This window comes from Lithobates pipiens, unplaced genomic scaffold (assembly GCF_037356315.1).
Source record: "Lithobates pipiens isolate NorthernLeopardFrog02 unplaced genomic scaffold, aLitPip1_a1.2 Scaffold_13, whole genome shotgun sequence".
Lineage (NCBI taxonomy): Eukaryota > Metazoa > Chordata > Amphibia > Anura > Ranidae > Lithobates > Lithobates pipiens.
In genome coordinates, this window is record NW_027507718.1 from 77,536,824 (window position 1) to 77,563,124 (window position 26,301).

The window sequence follows — 26,301 nt, forward strand, 5'->3', positions numbered from 1 at the left end:
TCAACATATGCTCCTTACTCTGAAATATGGGGGGGGGGGGTGTCTCCTCATTGTGAAGACAGCTTGCTTGAGGATTTGGAGGACTAGGGGGCTCAAGGACTTACGGCAGACCTGAGTTACAGGCTTTTCCTTGGAGCCCAAGAAAAGAAAGGATTTATTTTTTCGGGGATGGAGATTTTGCCTTCTTTGCGTACTATTTCTAGGGCCACTCTTCCCTTAATGACTTTCTTTGTGAAGCGGACCAGTAATTTGCCAAAGAGGAATTCCTTAACAAGTAGCATATGCAATAGGTGTTCCTTGCACTGATGCTCTGCAGGAACCAACATTTGAGCCATAGGATTCTTGGCATATCCTGGATATTTGGCCTATATCATCAGCTATTCAGTCAACAAGAATATCAGTGGGATCCTGAACGGTGAGCACACTCTTGACCAGACTAGTGGTATACCTGTTATGGTGGATCACAAATGTAATCCTCTGTGAAAACAGACCACCGATTTAAAAATTCCCTTTCAAAAGGCAAATGTTTTGGCCCACTATCTGGTGGGGCCCAGGATCCTGCAGGAAATTCCAGTTCAAATAGAGGAATGACTCAAAAAGTGGGTGCAACGGAAAGGTCCTAGCAGCTGTAGCAAATCCAAGGCCTTTGACAGCAGGCTGATACAGGGTAAAACACTGCATTAATAATATTTGAAACAACCCTTGTAAATCTGAGACAATGGCAGAAGACTGTGGTGCCTTAAACTCTACATCAGACAGGCTGTTGGAAATATAAGCCAGTGACAGAGCCACTGGCTCGGTTTTGTTTAATGTGATACTGAATACAGGAGGGTAAGTGCTTATCTGCCTGAACACAGTGTTCTGCTTATTCTCCAAAAACAATCTATGCATATGAACTACTTAATGGCTCTGTAACCTATTTTTTGTGAAACTGTTACTGTGTTTTCCTTACTCCATGTAATTTCCCTTATGCACTGCTCTATTCACAATACACAACCCACAGTGGTTCATAATCCATTTTGGGAGCATGCAAGAGAGTGTGGCTACATTCCTACAAACAGTGAAATCAGAGAATGAATACAGGCACCCTCTAAACAGGAACCTGGATCACAGCAGCAAAAAAAAAAAAAAATATATAATAATAATAAAAATAATAAATATATATATATATATATATATATATATATATATATATATATATATATATGTATTTGGAGGTGTCAGAGCAACAGAAGGTACTTTTATGAGTTTAAAAAAATAGGATTTTTTTGTACTCACCATAAAATCCTTTTCTCTGTAATTTACCGACCGACACAGCTCCTCTCTTAGCCATTGGGTTGTTATGCCCTAATACTAGGAGATACTAGGCATTAGTTGTAATACAACACTCAGAACTCTTATGCCACGTACACACGACCGGACTTTTTGACAGCAAAGGTCCGACGGAACGAGTCCGTCAGAACAATTTGATCGTGTTTGGGCTCCATCAGACCTTTGCTTGCCAAAATTCAGGCGGACTTTAGAAATAGAACATGTTTTAAATTTTCCCACCGGAACTCCGCCGGACCGAGAAATCAGTTTGTGTGTATGCTAGTCCGACGGACAAAAAATTACGCTAGGGCAGCTATTGGCTACTGGCTATGAACTTCCTTATTCTAATCCGGTCGTACCTCATCATGTTCAAATCCGTCTGACTTTGGTGTGATTGTGTGCAGCCAAGTCCGTTCATTCGGAAAGTCCGTCGGAACTCCAGCGAAAGTCAGTCGGAAAGACCGTCGGACCTAGTCCCTCGAAAAGTCGGGTCGTGTGTATGCGGCATTAGTTCCGCCCAGGGGGCGGTCCCTTGGGCAACAACCCTCCAGCCTGTCATGCAGCCATCAGTATGTCAACAAGCAGTATAACGTAAAGAGAAAAAGGAGGGGCGGGTGCTGTGTCGATCAGTGAATTACACAGAAAAGGATTTTACGGTGAGTACAAAAAATCCTATTTTCTCTTATATTAACCGACCGACACAGCTCCTCTCTAGCCATTGGGACGTTCCCAAGCAGTGACAAACAAGGGGTGGGAAAACAGCATAGAAACTTCATCCACCATGGCAAGTGGGAACTAGTAAATCTTTACCCACAAAAAAAAAAAAAAAAATGCGTGGGGAAATCCACCACAAAATCAGGGTACCCTCAACAGGAGTGACTACCCACAACCGGACAAAAAAAACTGCGGAATGTAATGAAACAGCACATTAACTTAACGGTACTGCGTTTTTATTGAAAAAACAGGAAAAAAGATAATATATTGCATATTCAATTGTAACTATACGGCCGCCTGCAAAACTTTGCGGCCAAAACAGGCATCAGCCGATGCACTGATGTTTACTTTGTAGAACTTGGTAAACGTGTGGACAGACGACCAGGTCGCCGCTTTACACACCTGCGTGACAGACGCTTGGTTTCGGAAGGCCCAAGACGCTCTGATTGCCCTTCTGATTGCCCTGACTGGAAAGGGGGGCACCTGCCCCTTCAAGGCGTAGGCTTGCACTACAATCTGTCTGATCCACCTGGAAAAGGTGGCCGACGAGACTGCCATGCCTTTCTTTGGAACAGCCACGGAAACAAACAATGAGTCTGACTTCCGAAAGGGTGCAATGGCAGACAAATACACCTTAATAGCCCAAACCACGTCCAGAGCGTGAAGGGCCACCTCCTTAGGGTGCTGACACAGATGGTAACACAATGTTCTCATTGATATGAAAAGACGTTCGCGGATGCAACACCACCTTATCCTTGTGGATAACCAGATAAGGCGACTTGTAGAACAAAGCAGCCAGCTCCTAAACCCTCCTGGCCGATGTGATGGCCACTAGAAAGACCACTTTCTGGGAAAGAGTCAACAGGGGAATATCCCTGATATTTTCAAACAGCGTTTTTGAAGCGCAGCTAACACCAGGTTCAAATCCCACGGGGTTAACAGTGGATGCACCGGAGGGACTACATGTCGCACCCCCTGAACAAAGGTACTCGCTAATGAGTGAGACGCCAGGGATCGCTGAAAAAAAAAAAGACAGCCAAGGCTGATATTTGCCCCTTAATGGTGCTTAACGCCAATTTCTGGTCTACTCCTTGCTGGAGAAACAGCAGGATCCTGGATATAGAAAAGGAGCACCGGTGCCATCCCTTTTCCTCACACATGGAGATGTAGGCCTTCCAGGTACGATGATATATCTTCCGAGAAGAAGATTTCCGTGCCCTCAACATAGTTGGGATCACCGAGTCCGACAGACCCCGGTTCCTCAACACCTGGCTCTCAATAGCCATGCCGTTAAAGCCAGCGATGGTAAAGCAGGGTGGAGAATCGGACCTTGAGACAAAAGGTCCTCTCGTAATGGCAGTCCTCCACCAGGCGCACTAGGTCTGCATACCAAGGACACTGAGGGCAATCTGGGGCAATCGGTATTACTGGGATCCCCTCTCGACTTCCACTCTGCGAAGCAGACGTGGTAACTGTTTCAGTGAAGGAAAGGCGTAGATCAGCTGGTACTGATCCCACGGAGCCAGAAGATCCCCGTCTGGTGTGTCCCACCTCAGGCACAGTAGTCTGAATACCTCTGGATGCAACACCCATTCTCCTGGGTCCAGCATCTGGCGACTCAGATAGTCCGCCTGCCAGTTCTCCACTCCCTAAATGGCCAACAGGGCCGGTATGTGTCGCTCTGCCCACCGAAGTATGTGAGCGACCTCCCGTGCGGCAGCTGAGCTACTTGTTCCCCCTTGGTGATTGACGTATGCCACAGCCGTGGCGTTGTCTGGATCCTGATTGGACCCCCCCTGAAGTCTCATCGACCATGTGGAGAGGCACAGTCTGATCGCTCTTAGTTTGAGCAGATTGATCGGCAACTTGGATTCTTCTGCTGAACAGAGGCCCTGAGCGGACTAAACCCCCATCACTCCACCCCAGCCGGATAGGCTAGCGTCCGTAGTGATCACTGTCCACTTCAGAGGTAGGAACGACTTCCCGGACTGAATCACCGGGGACCTCAGCCACCAGATAAGTGCGTCTCTGACTGACTGGCTCACCTGGATCTGTCGATCCAGGGATAACTGAGAATTGTGCCATTTTGTCAAAATCTCCTTCTGCAGGACTCTGGTGTGGAACTGGGCATATGGTACTGCCTTGAAGAAGGCTACCATGAGCCCTAGGACTCGCATGCAGAAGCGTATCGATGACCACTTGCGGTTCATCAGCCGTTGTACCATGGATCTGAGAGTCTGCAGTTTGTCTGAAGGGAGAAACACTCTTGCTTCCCTGGAGTCCAGCAGCAAGCCCAAGTACTCCAGACGCTGGGTCGGTACAATCACTGACTTCTTTAGGTTCAACAGCCACCCAAATTCTTGCAGGGTCTGCACGGTGATTGCCACATCCTCCTCTAATTCTGAGGCGGAAGATGCCCTCAGGAGGAGATCGTCTAGGTATCCCACAATCGCGATCCCACGTTGCTGCAGCAACGCCAAAACTGGAGTCAATACTTTGGTAAAGACTCGTGGGGCTGATGCCAGACCAAAAAGGAGAGCCACAAACTGGTAGTGGGCTTCCCCAACTGCAAATCGCAGAAACTTTTGATGCCGAAGGCATATGGGTATGTGCAAGTACGCATCCTGGATGTCTAAGGATGCCAGGGAGTCCCCTTGGTGGAGTGCAGCGACTACTGAGGGTACTGATTCCATTCTGAACCTCTGTACTTTCACAAAGTGATTGAGGGCTTTTAGGTCCTAGATTGTAGTTTCCAAGAAGAAAGGGGTACTTCCAAATATATTTGAGTAGAATCCCTGGAAACTTTCAGATTCCGGAACCGGTACAACCACCCCGTGACTCAGCAGGTCCCTTACTGCCCCCAAGAGGGCCTCCCGGCTAGCCGGGAATACGGGTATGCTGGAGGGGAAGAATCTGTTTGGCGGCCAAGAGAGAAACTATCTTGTAGCCTGAGGAAATCAGATTGCAGACCCATTGGTCGGATAGTCGAGAAGACCACCGGGCTGTAAACTTCTGAAGGAGACCCCCCACCCGAGACATGGGTGGGGGCAAACCGTCATGTGGTAGCACTCTTGTTCGCAGGCTTGCTAGGCTTGCGGTCCCAGGAATATTTCTGTCCGTTCGTGGTCGTCCTGTCCGGCTGGGGACATTTAGCCGAAGCTCTGGGCAGACGAAAAAGCCGTTTGTGAGCGGAAAAAGAAGGCCTTTGCCTACGGCTTGGCTCCTTAGCCTTCCTGGCCTGTGGGAGTAGGGTACTCTTACCACTAGTGGCATTTTTAATAATGTCATCCAAAGAGACTCCAAAGAGCCTGTCGCCAAGGAAGGGAAGATCCCTCAGGGCTTTCTTGGATGCCTGGTCAGCAGACCAGCATTTTAACCAGATCAGGCGCCTCAGCACCACTGCTGACACTGAAGCCCTAGATAACAGAGGAGGAGTATCCAGGGCCGTGTCACAAACATACTTAAGGCCTTGCACTAGTTGGTATGCTAGTTCCACACAGACAGGAGAAGCCTGTTGCTCTCCCAATTCGCAGTGCAACAGTTTTGCCCACTCAGTGTCTGCGACACAAGTGCGGACGCCAGTACTGGTCACACGACGTACCCCACAACCATAAAAAAGGAGCGAGCCACTGCCTCGGCCTTCCTGTCCGTGGGATCCTTAAATGCAGGAGTCCCCTCTACCGGGATTGTGGTTACTTTATTTAACCTGGGTACTGGGGGGGACCACGACAGGAGGAGCCGAACACTTCTTGACAAGGCTTTCCTCAAAAGGTTAACGCACCGCCATGGATTTGGGGACCGAAAAGGTCCGTTGCGGGCGACCCCATTCCTTGTAAATGAACTTGTCAAAATAAGCCAGATACGGGAACACCTTAGATGAACATGCTGGCTTGTGGGGCCCAAAGGGGACCGCTACATCAGCAGAGGGATCTTCTAGCTCCTGAATCTTCAGGGTATCACACACAGCTGTGATAAGTGCTCCAACAAGCACTTTGTTGCACATGGACCCGGACGGGGACTCACTCTCACTGTCTGAATGATCCTGGTCAGCGTCATCTGATAAGACAGAGCAGGGATTACCAGCCTCAGCAGGACCCAAGTCTGCGTCAGAGCTCTCCCCAGAGGACGGGGGGGGGGGGGGGGGGGCAGGGGTCGCTTCTTTGCACCCTTTTTCCCACTTGCCACCTCCATCTTGGCAACGAACAAATTGCAGTCAGGGTGTCCATAGGCACTGCACAGTCTGCAGGCGACCCGGTTGCAATTGCCTGGATTTCGGGGGAAGAAACACCAGTTTCTGAAGCCATGCTGACCCTACCCTGTCTGCCACCCGAAGGGGGACTTAGGATAGTGACAGTCCCACCCTCCTTACTGCCGCTGGCTGAGGGGCTCTTTCCTGCTAGACTCAGCACCCTGAGGAGTTCTGCGCTATTCAGCAGGTAGTGCCTGTAGTCCCTGTTGGCTCCCAGGTGCAGAGGAAACAGTGCTGTGTCGGTGGAAGCAGCTGCAAATGGCGCTAAAACCGCTCTAAAGTGGGGTCAGGCTTCAAGAAAATGGCCGCCCAGCGTCAAGCACAGGGAAAATGGCTGTGAGGGCACAGGAGCACATGCTGCTGCTAGAGAACACTCAAAAATGTGTTCAGGCTACAAGAAAATGGCCGCTGGTGTTCTGAATAGGAAATCCCCAGGAAAATGGCAGCTGAAGCCTAGGAGAGCATGCTGCCTTGCCCACACCTAAAATGGCAGCTGAAAGCAGCTCCATGAGGTACAGGGAGAAATCAATGGTGGTGAGCACAGCGCAAGGCAGGACATCAGCATGACCTCACAGACACCTTCCAGGGGCATGAGGAACAGGACCCAGGACACAGCTAGCCAGCGCAACCCCCCCAGGTGGGAGCCCCCCCCCCGGAGAGCCCCTGCATAGACACACACACACCGTTCAGCAGCCACATGCAGCATCTCCCACAGGGAGGGGAAGGGAGAGAAGAGAGGGAGGTGAGGGACCCCCGAATCGACCTCCCAGGGAATGCCCAGCTGCTCAACCCCGTCGAGGCAGGGAGAGCTGTACTTACCAGTCCTGAAGAGCTGGGAGACATTCCATCACAGACCCACTCACTGATCAGTACAGGGTGGCTGCTGGCCCGGCATACTGTGACGCAGACATCAGTAGCCCGGTCATATGTATGTCCCGGGAGCAAAAAAGCTCACGACCACCTCTGGAGCTGAGGTTTCCTCATAGCCTGCCTATCGCATAGCTGCGGCCTGCACACGCTCGATGGCCAGACTAGGGAGACTACAAGGATAAGAGTATCCAGCCCGTCACCCAGCCGGCTGTTGATAGTAGATCACAGGATCAATCATCTTGCGCAAAAAGTCACGCTTCTGCAGAAAAAGCATGGACTGATGGGCCCGCAGGGTTCCTCGGTCCTTCTCCTTCACTAGGCAAAATAAAACTGATGGCTGCATGGCAGGCTGGAGGGTTGTTGCCCAAGGGACCGATCCCTGGGCGGAACTAAGAGTTCTGAGTGTTGTATTACAACTAATTCCTAGTATACAGTGGTGTGAAAAAGTGTTTGCCCCCTTCCTCATTTCCTGTTCCTTTGCATGTTTGTCACACTTAAGTGTTTCGGAACATCAAACCAATTTGAACAATAGTCAAGGACAACACAAGTAAACACAAAATGCAATTTGTAAATGAAGGTGTTTATTATTAAAGGTGAAAAAAAATCCAAACCATCATGGCCCTGTGTGAAAAAGTGATTGCCCCCCTTGTTAAAACATACTATAACTGTGGTTGTCCACACCTGAGTTCAATTTCTCTAGCCACACCCAGGCCTGATTATTGCCACACCTGTTCACAATCAAGGCATCACTTAAATAGGAGCTGCTTGACACAGTAAGGTCCACCAGAAGATCCTTAAAAGCTACACATCATGCCGAGACCCAAAGAAATTCAGGAACAATTGAGAAAGAAAGTAATTGAGATCTATCAGTCTGGAAAGGGTTATAAAGCCATTTCCAAAGCTTTGGGAATCCAGCGAACCACAGTGAGAGCCATTATCCACAAATGGCGAAGACATGGAACAGTGGTGAACCTTCCCAGGAGTGGCCGGCCGCCCAAAATTACCCCAAGAGCGCAGCGACGACTCATCCAAGAGGTCACAAAAGACCCCACAACAACGTCCAAGGAACTGCAGGCCTCACTTGCCTCAGTTAAGGTCAGTGTTCATGCCTCCACCAGCAGGAAAAGACTGGGCAAAAATGGCCTGCATGGCAGAGTTCCAAGGAGAAAACCACTGCTGAGCAAAAAGAACATCAAAGCTCGTCTCAATTTCTCCACAACACATCTTGATGATCCCCAAGACTTTTGGGACAACATTCTGTGGACCGATGAGACAAAAGTGGAACTCTTTGGAAGGTGTGTGTCCAAGTATATCTGGCGTAGAAGGAACACTGCATTTCATAAAAAGAACATTATACCAACAGTAAAATATGGTGGTGGTAGTGTGATGGTCTGGGGCTGTTTTGCTGCTTCAGGACCTGGAAGACTTGCCGTGATAAAAGGAACTATGAATTCTGCTGTCTACCAAGAGATCCTGAAGGAGAATGTCCGACCATCTGTTCGTGTACTCAAGCTGAAACGAACTTGGGTTCTGCAGCAGGACAATGATCCTAAACACACCAGCAAGTCCACCACCGAATGGCTGAAGAAAAACAAAATGAAGACTTTGGAGTGGCCTAGCCAAAGTCCTGACCTGAATCCTATTGAGATGTTGTGGTATGACCTTAAAAAGGCCGTTCATGCTCGAAAACCCTCTAATGTAACTGAATTAGGACAATTCTGCAAAGATGAGTGGGCCAAAATTCCTCCAGGACGCTGTAAAAGCCTCATTGCACGTTATCGCAAACGCTTGGTTGCAGTTGTTGCTGCTAAGGGTGGCCCAACCAGTTATTGGGTTTAGGGGGCAATCACTTTTTCACACAGGGCCATGATGGTTTGGATTTTTTTTCACCTTTAATAATAAACACCTTCATTTACAAATTGCATTTTGTGTTTACTTGTGTTGTCCTTGACTATTGTTTAAATTGGTTTGATGTTCCGAAACACTTAAGTGTGACAAACATGCAAAGGAACAGGAAATGAGGAAGGGGGCAAACACTTTTTCACACCACTGTATCCTAGTATTAGGGCATAACAACCCAATGGCTAAGAGAGGAGCTGTGTCGGTCTGTGACTATAAGAGAAATAGGATTTTTAAAACAGCTTACCGTATATACTCGAGTATAAGCCGAGATTTTCAGCCTCTTTTTTGAGGCTGAAAGTGCCCCCCTCGGCTTATACTCGAGTCATCGCTGTCTGCCCGCTCGATCAGCGTGTCGAGCAGACAGACAGCGGCCATTCTATTCAAAAGCCGCGCCTCCGGCTCCGCCTTCGCCTGTGATAGGCGGAACACTGAATTTCCCAGCAGCCTGTGTTCCGCCTATCACGGACGTCGTATCATCCTCGTACTACGGACGAGGATGATACGACGTCTGTGATAGGCGGAACACAGGCTGCTGGGAAATTCAGTGTTCCGCCTATCACAGGCGAAGGCGGCGGCGCAGCTTTTGAACTTTACAATGGCCGCCGACGAAGAGGGCACGGGACGGCACGGCACGGGACGGGACGGGACGGGGGCAAGGCAAGGCACGACACGGGACGGATGCAAGGAGGCAAGGCACGGGACGGAGGCAAGGAGGCAAGGCACGGGACGGAGGCAAGGAGGCAAGGCACGGGACGGAGGCTCGGGACAAAGGTAGGCTGGACACACACACACACACACACACACACACACACACACACACATGGATGGAGACACACACAGGGATGGATGGATGGATGGATGGAGACACACACACACAGGGATGGATGGATGGATGGATGGATGGAGACACACACACACAGGGATGGATGGATGGATGGATGGAGACACACACACACAGGGATGGATGGATGGATGGACACACACACACACAGGGATGGATGGACGGACACACAGGGATGGACGGACACACAGGGATGGACGGACACACAGGGATGGACGGACACACACACAGGGATGGACAGGCATGTCTCACCCTCGGCTTATACACGAGTCAATAAGTTTGCCAGTTTTTTTGGGGGTAAATTGGGGGCCTCGGCTTATATTCGGGTCGGCCTATACTCGAGTATATACGGTACCTGTAAAATCCTTTTCTTTGCAGTACATCAGGGGACACAGAGCCATAGTAGTTAGTATGTGGGTTATAGGCTACCTTTAGGTGATGCACACCCTTAATTAAAAAGTGCACTCCCTATATAACCCCTCCGACTACTGGGAGCACCTCAGTTTTGTAGCAAAGCAATATACGTGTACACCAAGAAGGGAGGGACCTCTGTGTCCCCTGATGTATTTAAAAGAACAGGATTTTACAGGTAAGCCGTTTAAAAAAAAAATCCTATTTTCCTTTCATACATCAGGGGACACAGAGCCATAGTAATTTCCATGGGGGTAGCAATGCCAACGGAATGGAGGGGGACACTATTGTAGGGCACCAAGAGACTAGAGGACTCATACTGCAGCCTGCAGTACACTGTGCCCCAAGGTGATATACTCACATTCTTTTACATCTACTTGACAGAATCTGGTAAATGTATGGATTGAAGGCCAAGTTACGGCCTTGCAGATCTGAGCCATGGCTTGGTAATGCACTGACCCAGAGGCACTAACAGCCCTGGTGGAGTGCGCTTTAATATGAAAAGGAGGAACCTTCCTCTTTAAACCATAAGTTTGAACAATCACTTGCAGCCATGTAACCTATTTAGAAATAGTAGATTCCGATGATACCTGTCCTCTTTTAGGATCGTCTGGAAACGCAAACAAAAACATCTGTTTTATGAATCTGATTGGTCACTTTCAATAGACCTTGAACGCTCTCACCACATCAAGAGAATGTAGTGACCTTTCTTCCACAGAAACGAGGTTCTGGGAAAAAAAAGGTAGAACACTATCCTGGTTTAAATGAAAACCTGATGCTACCGTCGGTAGGAATTCAGGATGAAGCCGCAATACAACCTCATCCTTATGAACAACCAATATGTCTCTTTACAAGAAAGAGCAGCCAACTCCGATACTCTTTTTGCCGAAGAATATGGCAATCAAGAAAAAAAAAATTCCCTGTCAAGAGAACCAAGGAAATATATCTCCATATTGACTCAAAAGGCTGCTTCTGTAAGTCGACAGGACTAAAATTAAGTCCCAATGGTTCAGGGGTGACCAAACTGGAGGATTAATCCGCGTTACCCCTTGAATAAGGTTACGAATCAAAGACTGAGAAGCAAGTAGAAGCTACTGAAGCCTACAGCCCACAGTCTTATTTTAGAATGTGGGTCTCAATAGCCAAACTGTTAAACCTAGCGTTTGTAAGGAAGGATGGAATACCGGACCTTGCAAAAGAAGGTCTGGCTACAGTGGTAGGGACCAAGGGTCCCCTACCACCATCTTTATGATTTTGGCAAACCAAGATCTCTTGGGACAGGCTGGGCCAGAAGAATCACCTCCGTCCCTTCTTGCTTGATCCTGCGAAGAAAGCGCAGAAGCAGAACAGGAGGGAAAGCATAGATCAGTGAAAACGAATCCCATGGCAATACCAAGGCATCTGTTTCGTATGCCATTGGATCGTGTTGTCCTTGACACAAAGTTGTCAATCTTGTTGTTGAACCCGGATGCCAATAAACCCACGTCCGGAACTCCTCATCCTTACCATATTGACAGAATGATGCCGGGGTGAAGAACCATTCCCCACGAAACAACAGTTGGCGACTCAAGTAGTCCGCCTGCCAATTCTCCATTCCTGGAAAGAAAATTGCTTAAAGAGAAGTAATGTTTTTTTCTGCCCAAGATAGAAAAAAATAATTCACCTCTTTTTGGGCCACATGACTTCCCGTGCCCCTTGGTGATTGATATAAGCCACAGCTGTGGCATTGTCGGATTGGATCCTGACAGGACATTTTTTTAGTCTGAGTGTCCAGGCCTCCGGGGCCAGGCATACTGCCCGAATCTTCTAGAATATTGATGGGCAAAGGTCATCTCCGATCTGGATCATGTCCCTTGGACAGATGCTTCTTCCAGGACTGCTCCCCAGCCCAAAGGGCTGGCATCTGTTACCACATTCCAGATAACCGGTAGAAATGATCGACCATCAATTGAGACTCTGACGCACTTTGGCTGATAAACGTAACAGGAAGCTCAGAGTTTGGACCTTCTTGTTCCAAGTTGATATGATCTTGCAGCAGTCTTGAATGGAACTGCGCTTAAGGAACTGCCTCGAAGAAGCCACCATCTTTCCCAATAAACATATGCAAAAATAGAAGGATTATTCTTTGTTTTGACCAACCGAATCAGTTCCCTTAAGCTATGTCTCCACTACTGCTTCCCTAAGTGGCGTGATTTTCCGCCGCGAACTGACGCAATGCCTGCGTATTCTTGAGGTCCATGGACCTCCAGTCGCAACAAAATGGGACCAAAGCAGTGCAGGGACTACTTTGAAGCCGCTGTGACCTGAAGCCAGGTAGACATGAACGGCACTCATTGGAAATCATGGTGCATGACTCGTCATGTGACCCTTCAGTGCCAAATTGCATGAAAAGTCGCTCCAGTGGGAACCTAGCCCTAAGGAACTGACTCCTTCCTGGGGCAAAACTATCCTTTTCTGGACTATGATCAGCCCTAAGTATTGCAATCTCCTAGAATCTTACTAGGTTGAGGATCCGACCTAAGTATTCCAGGTAGCTGACTGCGGTAACCAGACCTTGGTTTCAACGGGTTACTGATAGACCTATCAAGAGTAGATCGTCTATGTAGGCTAGTATCGTTATACTTTGTGCCCTTAACCTGGCAAAGGGAAGAGCCAGATCTTTATACACACTCGAAGTGCAGTAGCTAGCCCGAAAAGGTAGAGCTACAAACTGGAAATTAAGATTTTCTACCTCAAAGCGTAGAAATTTCTGGTGAGCAGGGAAGACCAGCACATGGAGATAAGCATCCTTGATGCTGATAGACGCCAGAAGCTCACCCTCTTGTAGGAAGGAGACTATTGATTGGTTAAATTCCATGCGGAGAGAAAGATTTATTTTTCTCTGGATCCTTAGGAATGTTTGATCTGAGAAAAAAGGAGGAGACAGGAGCTCTTGCACCTTAATGCATTCTATGCATTAAGGTGAAAAAACATCTCACACTGCTGGCGCCCCCAGTTCCCCCGTTTTACTTACCTGACCCCTCGAAAATCCCGCGCTCGCCCCCGCCATTGGCTCGCGCTGCTATAAATCACATCCAATGACGCAGCGTGTCGGGGGGGGGCGGAGCCGTGTGATACGATCATGGGAGCGCGCCCGCAGGTACTTCAATACATGTGTATACCAGAAAGAAGGGAGGGACCTCTGTGTCCCGTGATGTACTTCACAGAAAAGGATTTTACAGGTAAGCCATTATATAAATCCTATTTTCTTATCGCACATCATAGGACACAGAGCTATAGTAGTTAGACCCCTTTCACACTGAGGCACTTTGCAGGTGCTATAGCGTTAAAAATAGCGCCTGCAAAGTGCCCTGAAATAGTGGCTCCATTCACTCCAACTTGAAAGCTTGGGGTTTTTCTCACTGGAGAGGTGCGCTGGCAGGGCGTCAGAAAAAGTCCCGCCAGCAGCTTCTTTGGCACGCATTAGGAGCAGTGAACTCACTGCTCCTAAAGTGCCCTAGCCCACTGAAATCGATGAGCAGAGCAACCAAACCATTGGCAAAGCGACGCTGTAGCAGCGCTTTGCGGGCGGTTTTAACCATTTTTTGGCCACTATCAGGGCTTTAAAGCGCCCCGCTAGCGATGCAAAAAGAGATCAAGAGGACTTATACTGCTGCAAAGGTGATATCCTCATGATCTTTTACATTTACCTGATAGAATCTGGTAAATGTATGGACTGAAGACCAAGTTGCGGCCTTGCAGATTTGAGCAATGGAGGCTTGGTGATGCACTGCCCAGGAAGTACTAACAGCCCTGGTGGAGTGGGCTTTAATATGAAAAGGTGGAACTTTCCTCTTTAAACCATAAGCTGAAACAATCACTTGACAAATACATTTAGACATAGTAGATTTCAATGCTGCCCGTCCTCTTTTAGGAATTTGAGCAGTCGCATTCAAGTAGATTTTGACTGCTCTTACCACATTAAGAGAATGTAGTGACTTTTCTTCCGCAGAACGGGGTTCTGGGAAAAATTAAGGTAGAACAATATCCTGGTTTAAATGAAAACCGGATACTATCTTTGGTAGAAAATAAGGATGAGGACGCAATACAACTTTATCCTTGTGAATAATTAAATATGGCTCTTTACAAGAAAGAGCAGCCAACTCTGATACCCTTCTTGCAGAAGATATGGCTACCAGAAACACTAGTTTCCTTGTCAAAAGTACCAAGGGAATATGTTGTATGGGCTCAAAAGGCTTCTGTAATACCGACAGGACTAAATTCAAGTCCCAAGGGTTCAGGGGTGACCTAACCGGAGGAATAAGCCGCGTTACCCCCTGAATAAAGCTACGAACCAAAGAGTGCAAAGCAAGTGAGCACTGAAATAATACAAATAAAGCCCGAATCTGGCCCTTGATAGTATTCAAGACCAGCTTCATTTCTAATCCCATCTGTAGAAAGTCAAGGAATCTACCTATGACATATTTCCTGGGGTGCCAACCCCTGGATTCACACCAGGAGACATATGCCTTCCAGACTCTATAATACAGGGGTGTCCAAACTTTTTTCAAAGAGGTTCAGATTTGATTAAGTGAACATGTGTGAGGGCCGACCATTTTGTCTGACATTCTTTGAACCATTAAAATTCAGTTGAATTCGGTCGTTCGAGCACTAATACACTGCCCAACAAGAATTCTCTTGCCTTTGTCGTGATCGTTCCCAACACACAGACAAATGCTCTGCTCTTTTGGGGTACGGTTAATTCTTAACCCCATTCATTGGAAAAAAACATGGGGTGCTTTTGGTGAAGTGAAATTTAAAAAAGAAAAAGCTCAGGGACTTCTTTCCCTGCATTTTTGTGGGTAGGGAAGCCCATTGAAATTAATGGGCTGCCCTACACGCAGCCACACAGATGTGAAGCAAGGGCTTGTTGGAGGGGCAGTAAAACCACATGGTTAAGCTGTTTTTAACACCCCCAACTTCTCCCCTGAAAAGCGATCTGTGTACGGGTTGCTTTTCAGAGGAGCAGCAGTCCTGGCTGCTATCACACATAAGCCCTACAAAAGCAGTTCTGATGGTACAAGAATGGGGGGGGGGGGGGGTCTGGATTAAAAGTAAGATGCACACAGACACATGCACACACACATACAGACACATGCACACGCATCCATACAGACATACATACAGACACATGCACGCACACACACATACATACAGACACATGCATACACATACATACAGACACATGCATACACATACATACATGCACACAGATACATACAGACACATGCACACATACAAATGCGTGCATGCACACATACATACAGACACACACACATACACATACATACAGACACACGCACACACACACACACACACACACACACACACACACACACACACACACACACACACACACACACACACACACACACACACGTGAATAAAGCCCTTTTAAAATGAATCTAGTTTGTAGCACAGTACTGACCTTTCCAGCTTCCTTATTCAGCCAGGTACTGCACTGTAGGGGGAAGCAGAGAGCACAGCACACTCCCCTGCACTTTACTTTCACTTTTGAAGCTGACGGAGCTTCTCACAGTGCCAAGATCGGCTCATCTTACAGCCCTGATCCCACGGCACACCAGACGGGCCGTTCAAAACTGGCCGCAATTGGCCCGCGGGCTGGACTTTGGACATGCCTGCTATAATATAGGACCTTGGAGGCCAGCTTCCTTGCATTAACCAGAGTAGACACTAATGAACCTGACAGCCCACACTTCTTCAAAATGTGGGTCTCAATAGCCAAACCTTTAAATGTAGCATTTGTAAGGTAGGATGGAATACCAGACCTTGCGAATGAAGGTCTGGCCATGCCGGTAGGGTCCATGGGTCCCTATTATCTTTAATCCTATCCTATCGATCTCTGCATACGAAGATCTCTTGGGCCACGCCAGGGCAACAAGAATCACCACCTTCCCTTCCTGCTTGATCTTGCAAAGAAGTTGTGGAAGCAAAAGAACAGGAGGGAATGCATAAATCAGTGAAAACTGATTCCATGGGAACACCAAGGCATCTGCTCCGCATGCCAGTGGATCCTTTGGCCGTGAAACAAAATTGTTGATTATTTTTGTTGAACCTGGATACAAACAGATCCATGTCCGTAATTCCCCATTTTTGACACATTGTCAGAAAGATGTCGGGGTGAAGAGACCATTCTCCCGGAAGCAACTGCTGGCGACTCAAGTAGTCCGCCTGCCAATTCCCTATTCCTGAAATGAAGACTGCCAATAGGCAAGAATGTTGTCTTCTGCCCAAGTTAGGATATGATTCACCTCTCTCTGGGCCGCACAACTTCTCTTGCCCCTTTGGTGATGGATATAGGTCACTGCTGTGGCATTGTCGGATTGTATCCTGACAGGACAATTCCGTAATCTGAGCGTCCAGGCCTTCAGAGCCAGTCGCGCTGCCCGAATCTCTAGACTATTGATGGGCAAAATCATTTCTGATTTGGACCCATTTCTCTTGGACAGAAGCTTCTTCCAGGACTGCTCCCCAGCCCAGAAGGCTGGCATCTGTTACCACCTTCAAAGTAACTGGTAGGAAGGATTTTCCTTTCTGCAGATTCTTGGCTATCAACCATCAACTGAGGCGTTGACGCACCTTTGGGGATTAACGCATTGAAATGTCTAGAGCTTGGACCTTCTTGCTCCAAGTCGATAGGACACTGTTTTGCAGTAGCCTCAAATGAAGCCATCATCTTTCCCAAAAATCTCATAGATTAGAAGGATTCTTCTTTGCTTTGACCACCTGAGTCAGTTCGCTTATGGAACTGATCTTTTCCTGGGGCAAGAACACCCTCTTCTGAGCTGCATCTATGATCAGACCCAAGTATTCCAATCTCCTTGATGGTTTTAAGGAAGATTTCTCTAGGTTGAGAATCTAACCTAGGTACTCCAGGTAGCTGATTGTGGTGACCAAACTCTGGTCTAAGTGGGCTACCAACTAGTCTATCAAGAGCAAATTGTCTAAGTAAGCTAGAATCGTTATACCTTGAGCCCTTAATCTGGCTAAAGGGGGAGCCAGGACCTTTGTAAACACAGAGGTGCAGTAGCTAGACCGAAAAGGCAGAGCTACAAACTGAAAATTAAGATTTTCTATCTTGAAGCGTAGATATTTCTGGTGAGCGGGAAAAATAGGTACATGGTTGTAAGCATCCTTGATGTCGATTAACACTAGTTCTCCACCTTGTAGAATGGAGACTACTGATTGGATTGATTCCATGCGAAAAGATCGGATATTCAAAAACTGCTTTAGATCTTTGAGATCTAGAATGGGTCTGACATTCCCGTTTGGTTTGGTACCGTGAAAAGGTTTAAATAAAACCCTAATCCCTGCTCTTCCATGGGGACCACCGAAATCACCATTTGAGACAAAAGATGGTCCAATGCTTGAAAGAGAGACTTCTTTTTCTCTGGATCCCTGGGAACGTTTGTTCTGAGAAAACGAGGAGACGGGACTCTCGGAACTCTAGTTTGTACCCTAGAGTTATTGAGGAAGCCACCCATTTGTCTTGACACTCTTCCTGCCAGACCTTTGAGAACTGCAGCAGTCTTCCCCCCATTCAAGCGAGCGAGGGCGCCCCTTCATAAGGAGGTTTTAGTATTTTGTTTTGTAGCTTTCCTTCACCAGGACCTCTTTTGTCCCTGGAGTTCTGAGGTTTACCTCTTGAACTTGACAGTGGAGGCTGCCGTGACTGCCTGGAGGCTGATGCCCCTGGTACTGGAGAAGAAGCTAGTTTAAAATAAAAACCCTTACTCCTTTTCTTAACTGACAAAGGGGAACTTTTCCCATTAGTAATTTGTTGGACGTATTTATCCAGATCATCCCTAAATAGTCGATCTCCACGAAATGGAAAACTAGCCAGGAGCTTTTTGTATGCTGCTTCGGCTGACCAATTTTTCAACCATAGTATTCTACACATATGCCCAAGCACAAGTCGAGAGGCCTGGAGAATAGAATCTCTCATAGCATCTATCGCAAAACATAACGCCCCTAGTATCCCGGCCAAATCTTGAGCACCTGTTTAAACTGGTCTCTCAAGGATTGACATACACCGATTGCTGCCAGTGCAGGCTGAGTCACTGAACCTGCTAGAGAAAAATATTTTTTTAATAGGAATTCCAACTTCTTATCCATTGGATCCTTCAGCATTTGAGCACTGTCTAACGGACAAGTCAAACGTATTCATAGAGGATATAGCAGCATCAATTGCTAGCATCCCCCATTTTTTATAAAATTCTTCCTCCGTAGGATAAAGTGTTGAAAACTTTTATCTGGGTGATCCCACTCAGAATATATAAGATTTTTCAGCAATGAATGGATATGAAAAGCATGAATAGCTTCGGGAGGCTTTAGCAAACCCAAACAAGAAGTGGGCTCATCAACCGACTCGGCTAATGGTAGCATGAATGTGGAGCGGACCAGTCATTAAGAGATTGTACCATCAATCTTTCAGATTGTGAACCTGATCTTTCCACATTTGACCCTTCAGAAGAGGAGTCATCAGCCTCTTCCTGGTCCCCAGAGAGAAATTCACAGTTTGAGGGTTTGCAATTAAAGCCTCTATTTTCTGCTCCAATCCTAATATGTTTAATATAGACAGGGGCTGCAGTGTTGAAAACAGTTGCAACACCTGACGGCCCTGATGGCTCACTCTGATCAGCCACCTCAGAACTCTCAGGGGAAGATGCCTTTTTTTTTACAGATGGTTCTAGGGTTTTTTTTGTGGCTGAAGTCGTCCTCCTTGAGCCCTTTTTTGGGGTGTTTCTAGCCCCCCTCCCGACCATAGCCCAATGCACAAATGCAGATGTACTACCAGAAGGATTGCATCCACTGCTTGAGCAATAGTCCAGCCACTGCCGCTGCTATTAATACTCAACCTGATGCTAAATAGTAAATGTGTCAATCGGAATGCCTGGGTCACCAAACCTGCTTGTGTCCCTCCAGCATCTTCTGCAAAAGCAAAAATTGAGCTTTTAAAGATACTCCCGTGCTGGATGTTGGAGGATGAAAACACAGTGCTAAGCCCTGTCCCTCTGTCGCATCACGCCTCCCTCCTCTCTCTTTCAAAAAAAGTTTTCCCACACGAGCGTGGGCCTTCGATCCGGCCGGATCGGCATGTGTGTCAGGGAGGGATGGAGAGGAGGAGACCTGAGAGAAGCCGCCGTGCAGGGGTGGTGGAAAAAATGGAGAGGCATCATCGATCATTTAAGCTTCCCCTTTTCAGGGAGAGAGCTTAGTCCAGGTGGGGGGTGTCTGGTGGAAGAAAACCCCCCAAATTTACCGGAGGTCTGAGCTGCTAGCCGGAGGCAAAGCCTGCTCCTTCTGCTGACACAGCGTGAGTCTGAGGAAAGCATGACAAGGTACTTGATCTATACAGCCCCCAGTGGTGACTTTTAGGCATGACAACATTTTCTTTTTTCTTAAAGGAGACATTTCAAAAGAAAATTAAAAAATTCCTTCAAAAAACTCCACTTACCTTTCCCGCCGCAGGGTTTTCTGTGGTAAAACGAACAGACCCAATCTTAACCCCTCACGGTGGGTTCCGTTGCTAAACTTTCAAGAACCAGAGACCCTCGGGGAACCCACACTCCTGGACCCATGAAGCACCCTGCCAATAAAAACTTTATTGCTGAAAATACCAAAGCTCTGGAACCCCGGGTCCAGCTCTCAAAAAAAGAGAAGCATTACGGGCTAAACCTTGTTTCTTCCGCCATGAGGTCCGGGTACCATTCAATTCGGCCTGAAAAGACACTTTGAATGGATCTGGCTGCTTAGTTAGCCCCAGTAAGGATTACTCCAGTGGAGCTCAGCACATCTTTACTTGTGAACAACACCTAAGACACTGGTGAAAAAACGTAGGTACTCCCAGTAGTGGGAGGGGTTATATAGGGAGTGGACTTCCTGTCTTAGGGTGTGCCAGTGTCCAACATCTGAAGGTGGCCTATAACCCACATAGTAACTACTATGGCTCTGTGCCCTGTGATGTACGATAAGAAATACATATTTAAACAGATTGTTTTTTAACCAGCATTTAGTGTCAATAAAGGGTTTGTAAACCTTCTGGGTTTTTCACCTTAATGCATTCTATGCATTAAGGTGAAAAACGTTTTGCGCTGCTGCAGCCCCCCAGAGCCCCCTTTACTTACCTGAACCCATTTTTTCCAGCAACTGGGACGAGCACAGCAGCTCCAGCCACTGTCCCGGGTCTTCATTGGATAGATTGATAGCAGCAGGAGCCATTGGCTCCAAATGCTGTCAATCAAATTCAGTTACACAGCAGCAGGGGGACGGGCCCGAGTCCTGCTGTCTGTGTCAATAGACGCAACAACAGGACTCGGGAGCACGGCCGTACAAGTGCCCCCAGGGACAGAGGCTCTCTATGGGGGCACTCAAGAAGAGGAGAAGCCAGGAGCGCCACGGGGGGGACCCAAGAAGAAGAGGATCATGGCCATTGTGCAAAATCACTTAACAGAGGAGGTAAGTATAGATATGTTTGTTATTTAAAAAAAAAAAAACTAACCTTTACAATCACTTTAAGGACTCGGGAGGGTCAGAGAGAGACTGCAGGTAATGACACCAGAGTGTGCTTAAAGCCATTTGGGTACACAAGCAGTTCACACATGAAACAAGTAGGGTAAGGCTGTATAAACCCAGCACACAGCATGTAACTCAGCCATTTACAGTATATCCTACAAGTAATAAAAAGTGTGCCGAGTATGATGCAAGTGAACTTTTTTTTTTTTTGGTTTTACCAAAGAAACTGGAACCATGGTCTAATTTACATCCAAGACAATATGACTTGTTTGACATTAGCGGAAAATGCAATTGAGGGGCACAGATAAATTCAAATTAAATATACTTCTAGTGACCAATTATATAAATCTGATGTGGTAATTCTGAATAGTAATACAGATCCAGTTAGAAATAAACTAACCATAGCAGATCATGAATAAAGCTATTGAATTTATTATCACAAGGGCATTTAATTTAATTTAGGAGCTCCTGTTCAAATGCCACACAGTTAAGTATTGCTGTTGTGTGCATAAAATAACAATGAGCATTTCAGGAATACTCAGAAATATCTGTTATGATGAAAACACTGGGATTAAAGCAGAGTCTCTAAATGTGCACCAATTATGAAAAATATCTTTCAGGTGAATGCTGAATATAACTATGAAAAAATATATAAGATAATAGGATGTAGTTAGCATTCTAATATGCTGAAAGGAAAAAAATGCTCAATAAATGAAAATTATGAATTTTAAAGTCAACTAAATAGACAAGATGCCTTTTCTGATAAACTAATATGCCTATGCACAAATGCTTTTAATTGCAAATACATATTTGGGCTCTATTACAAATATCAAAGTGTGCAAGTCTTGAAGATATATTATATAGCAGACCATTGTTTTGGGAAAAAGAACACAGCATGGCTCAGATCTGAATAGTTCAGTGGACTGGGGTTTGATTGGTCGGACTGGGTGCGGGCATTAGCAAGTGAAAAACTTGGTAATTGCATGTTTGAACTATTAGGTCTTCATTAACCGCTTCAATACTAAGCACTTTCATCCATATCCTTCCCAGACCGATTTTCAGCGCGCTCACACTTTGAATGAGAATTGTGCGGTCATGCAACACCCATGTGTACCCATGTGAATTTTTTTTTTTACACAAATAGAGCTTTCTTTTGGTGGTAATCACCACTGGGTTTTTTATTTTTTATGCTACAAATAAAAAATAGAAAAAGATCTTTTTTTTTTAAATGCATTTTTCTTAGTTCCTGTTAAAAAACCTTGCAAATAAGTACTCTTCATAATTTTTTTCCAAAAATGATGCTGCTACATTTCTTTGATGAAAATAACCCAAATCAGTGTATATTATTTGGTGTGTGTGAAAGTTATAAAGTTCACAAGCTATGGTAGCAATGACAGATGTTGATCGGCCACCAGCGGTGATGGGGGATGTGATGGGGGACTGACAGATGTTTTTGTGCACTGTGACAGATGTGATGGGACACCCAACTGTGTAACAATTTTCTAGGACTGGTCAAGTCACCCTAGCCTGGTGATTGATTGCTCCTGACTGTCTCTGAAAGAAGCTTCCAGAAGTACAGTTGAAAAGTCATCCACTGGATTATGAATATTTATCTTACCGCAACGAATCACTGGGAAGAAGGCCTAGGTGGTGTGGCTAGTGGGAGGAAAAAGGTTTAGGAGGGATATTCAGAGAGTCTTTTCTCCTGGGGCCTCTGTCCCTGGGAGGCAACCCCTGTTACTGAAGAGCTGTTGCTGTTAGGCCTCAGCATATGCTTGGCTGAGGGCCTGAATGAGCCTGGATTCAAGAGAATTAGTTGGAGGACACTACCTTAGAAGGCTTGGCTGGATAATGACCCTTTTCACTATAGAGTGTCGCTGAGAGGCTGGTTGGTTGGAGACCTTTTTCTGGACACTGAGTAGAACCTTTTGCCTAGACCTACAGGTATGCCTGTGCATTAGGGGGTTGGATTCCATAGGTTGATAGGTCCAGCAATATTTAAAGCATAAGTTCCCTTTTACAGAAAAATCTGTAAGGTGAACTTATACAGGACCCCTTCCTCACCCCCCCGTCCTGCTGAATTGGAGTGCGGAGATATCCTGTTCTGAGCCCTGCTATAGCTGTCTCACCAGATTGGGGCTTAGAAATCCCCTCGGCATACTCTCTACTTCTTTCTCGCTGGCAGGACAGGCTATGTGGGATCTGATTGGTCGGTGTCGCAATGTGATGGCACCGATCAGAATGCTCCGAATTGTCCCTCCTGATGGGGGGACAGTTTGGAGTTAAAGGGTGAATTTACCCTTTAAGGCTGCTACTGAAGGACTTTATCTGGTAGTCTGTCCTCTAATGCCTAAGTGCACGTGGAGTATCTTGCACCCCCATCCCTCTAACTGCCTGTGTTCAAGTACTGCAATAGATCTTCAAAAAGACACTTTAAGACAGAGCCTGATTTTTTTCAGTGTGCCCTGGAACTGACACCTGCGCTGGCCCTTCTGGGTGAGAAATGTGCACCTTTACCTTGTAAAACAACGCGTTCTGTTTAATGAAAGGCAAATTATTTGTGCACACATATAAAAAACATAAGTACTTTTTTTTTTTATAAATGACTACATACTCTCTGTTCTCAGATGCATAATGTGCTTAGAGGGCTAGGGGAGGAGAAACAGCAGCACATTGAACTTCCCAGTGAAAGGTTGGGGGGGGGAGGGGGTGTCAGCACCAGCCTGATCATTGGAGTGCAGGCTGCATTCCCAGCACAGCCAGGAAACTGACCATGCTGTGCTCTCATGCTTAGTCTGGCCAGTTTTTCATAGGAAAGCAGAGGGACTGACGGGGACACCAGGGATTTCACACAAAGGAAGCAATACAAAGAGAACAGGATTGTTTTTTTTTATACAAGTACACATACAGCAGGCACACATCAGGAATATGAAATGCTGGGTTAACATATTCTTTATGTTCTAATCCAAATCACAATACTGTAACAAATTATACTGCTAGTGAAACACACCACCTGATGCGCATGCTTTTCCAAGCTAGTAAATTACTGAAAGTAGTGTAACTCCCAATATCTGCTAAACTACCGATCCAGAATAAGAATGCAGATTAAGTTCAATCAACTCACATTTAATTGAGATAGTCAGTGACAGCAGCTTCAGCATGTTTCCTTTAAAGCGGGAGTCCACCGGGACTCCGCGTTTTTTTTTTTTTTTTTTTAAAAGCCAGCAGCTACAAATACTGCAGCTGCTGACTTTTAAATAGTGACACTTACCTGTCCAGCGCGCCCGCGATGTCGGCACCCGAAGCCGATCGCTCGCTCGTGCCGCCGCCATCTTGGGTATGGGAATCAGGAAATGGAGCCTTTCGGCTTCATTTCCCGGTTCCCTGCTGCGCATGCGCGAGCCGCGCGGCGCAATCCGGACGGTCCCCGCTGCCTCTGGGAGCTGTGTGTTTCCCAGCAGGCAGCGGGGCATTTGCTGAAGGGGGCGGGCGCTTGCGGAAAGGGGCGTAACGTACGCCCCTTTCCGCAGAGAGCTAGCCCGGAAGTGGGTGCAGTTACCTGGATTATCCAGGTAACTGCACCCCCCTCCCCCCTGAAAGGTGCCGATTGTGGCGCCGGAGGGGGGGGGGGATTCCGATGAGCGGAGGTCCATTTTAGGGTGGACCTCCGCTTTAAATATAGGTTTACATTACCTTTGTCAGTCCAAGCAATCCATACAATTATGTAGTTCATTTGGAAACCAAAAAATATAAGAAAAAAAATGTGTCTTTGGCTCTTCCCACTAATCTAAAGAAACATTTTTATTATTATTTTTGCGTTTTATCATGCCATGCAGCAACAGCCATGTCAGCATTCAATTATAATGTAATGCTGCGTTTGCTATCAAAGCCATCATTCTCCAACAGAATAAAGGGGGGTCTAAATTAAGGGAAGAAAATGAGAGGGAAAAAAAAAAAGGAGGGGGGTGGGGGACAAAAGGCATCTAATGAGGGAGTTGGTCCAACCGCACTTCCAGGTTTATAAGTAAGGGGTTGACAATACTGTGTGTGTGTGTGTGTGTGTGTGTGTGTGTGTGTGTGTGTGTGTGTGTGTGTGTGTGTGTGCTGGGCTCTCCAGCATTGGTCTGGTATACCATCCTGTTAAGCTCTCATAGTTTATCTCTTGCGAGTGGGAGGCTAAGATTTATTTAAATGTAAGAAAAAATACTTTATCCCATTCCTCAGAAGCCCATTCGTGGCTTAATTCTCGCTGCACAATTTCCAGTTCGACTTTGAAGCTCAGCCTTTTAAATCACTTCAATTTTAAGTCACACCGATCTGAATAGGTACCATTGCAAACAATAAGCTGCGACTTGTCATGTCCAAAGTCACACGACAAGTCGCACAAGTGTGACTGGGCCCTTTATGTCATTCCCAGTTCGCAGGAAGGATTATAGTGTTAAAAAAAAAAAAAAAGTACTCCAGTTGTGCTGACATTATTTACTTGCATTGTATTAAAATGCATACATTTTGTCTTTAACAGTGGACTGCACACAGAAAACCATTGTTCTTAAAGTACCACTCCACTCCACTTCAGTACCCTGCATTTATACAGTAGAGAAAAGTACATAACATTGGACATAGTGTGAAAAAACCCCAATATGAGCAAAGGTGAGCACAACCTGTATCTGGTTGGCAAATCTGAGCACAAACTTACCCTGTGAATATATTTTTCAGCCCTGCTCAATCTCTTGCATTCATCTTGCAGATCTTTGTCATCATTACATTCTTCCACAACATCAGTTTCATCTGTTGTTTTACCACTAGTGTGTACAATCACATGTCCCAAACTCTCAGATGATTCACTTTCAACATCGCTACGATACAAAACAGATTTTTTCTTTTTTATTACTGTCCAATTTATACCAGATAATAAACATAGAGCAAAACTGCAGATATACTAACATATATTCCAATCGACTATATGTGAAAAAGATTTGTTTTATTAAATTGTGTTAAATTTATTAAAAAAAAAATATTTTATAAAATTTATATATATATATATATATATATTTTTTTTTTTTTGCCATATTTGCTCACTTCATATACAGGATCTACCTCCTTTGGCGTCTTTCTATTCCTCCTATTTTGCCATAGTTTCTTAATGATTAGTAGCAAGAGGGTGAAGGCTTGGAAAGCAGCAGTCTTTTTCTTATTAAAGTGATACTAAACACACACTGCTTCATTTACATTGTCCCTTCTTTTTTCTGTATATGGATAACAGCACTGTAATTATTTTAACAAAACAAAACATCTAAGTACCTCTTATGTAATCGACAGACAGCTGTCACATGACCCATCTCTCTGCCAGCCTGTCTGCAGGGAAATGCAAGCAAGAGGAGCTTCTAATCCTCTGCTGATGGCCACGTGTTCAAAAAATAAAAAACAC

General features: G+C 46.2%; 1 protein-coding gene across 2 annotated transcripts in view; it reads right to left on the reverse strand.

The window, feature by feature from the left end:
* The window catches only part of CNTLN (centlein), a 580,120-nt gene that overhangs the window by 197,334 nt on the left and 356,485 nt on the right, over positions 1-26,301 (reverse strand). For both annotated transcript variants that reach the window (XM_077475235.1, XM_077475234.1), the window contains exon 17: positions 25,570-25,729. In XM_077475235.1, coding sequence (XP_077331361.1) covers positions 25,570-25,729 — 160 coding nt within the window. The remainder of the gene's footprint in view (positions 1-25,569; positions 25,730-26,301) is intronic.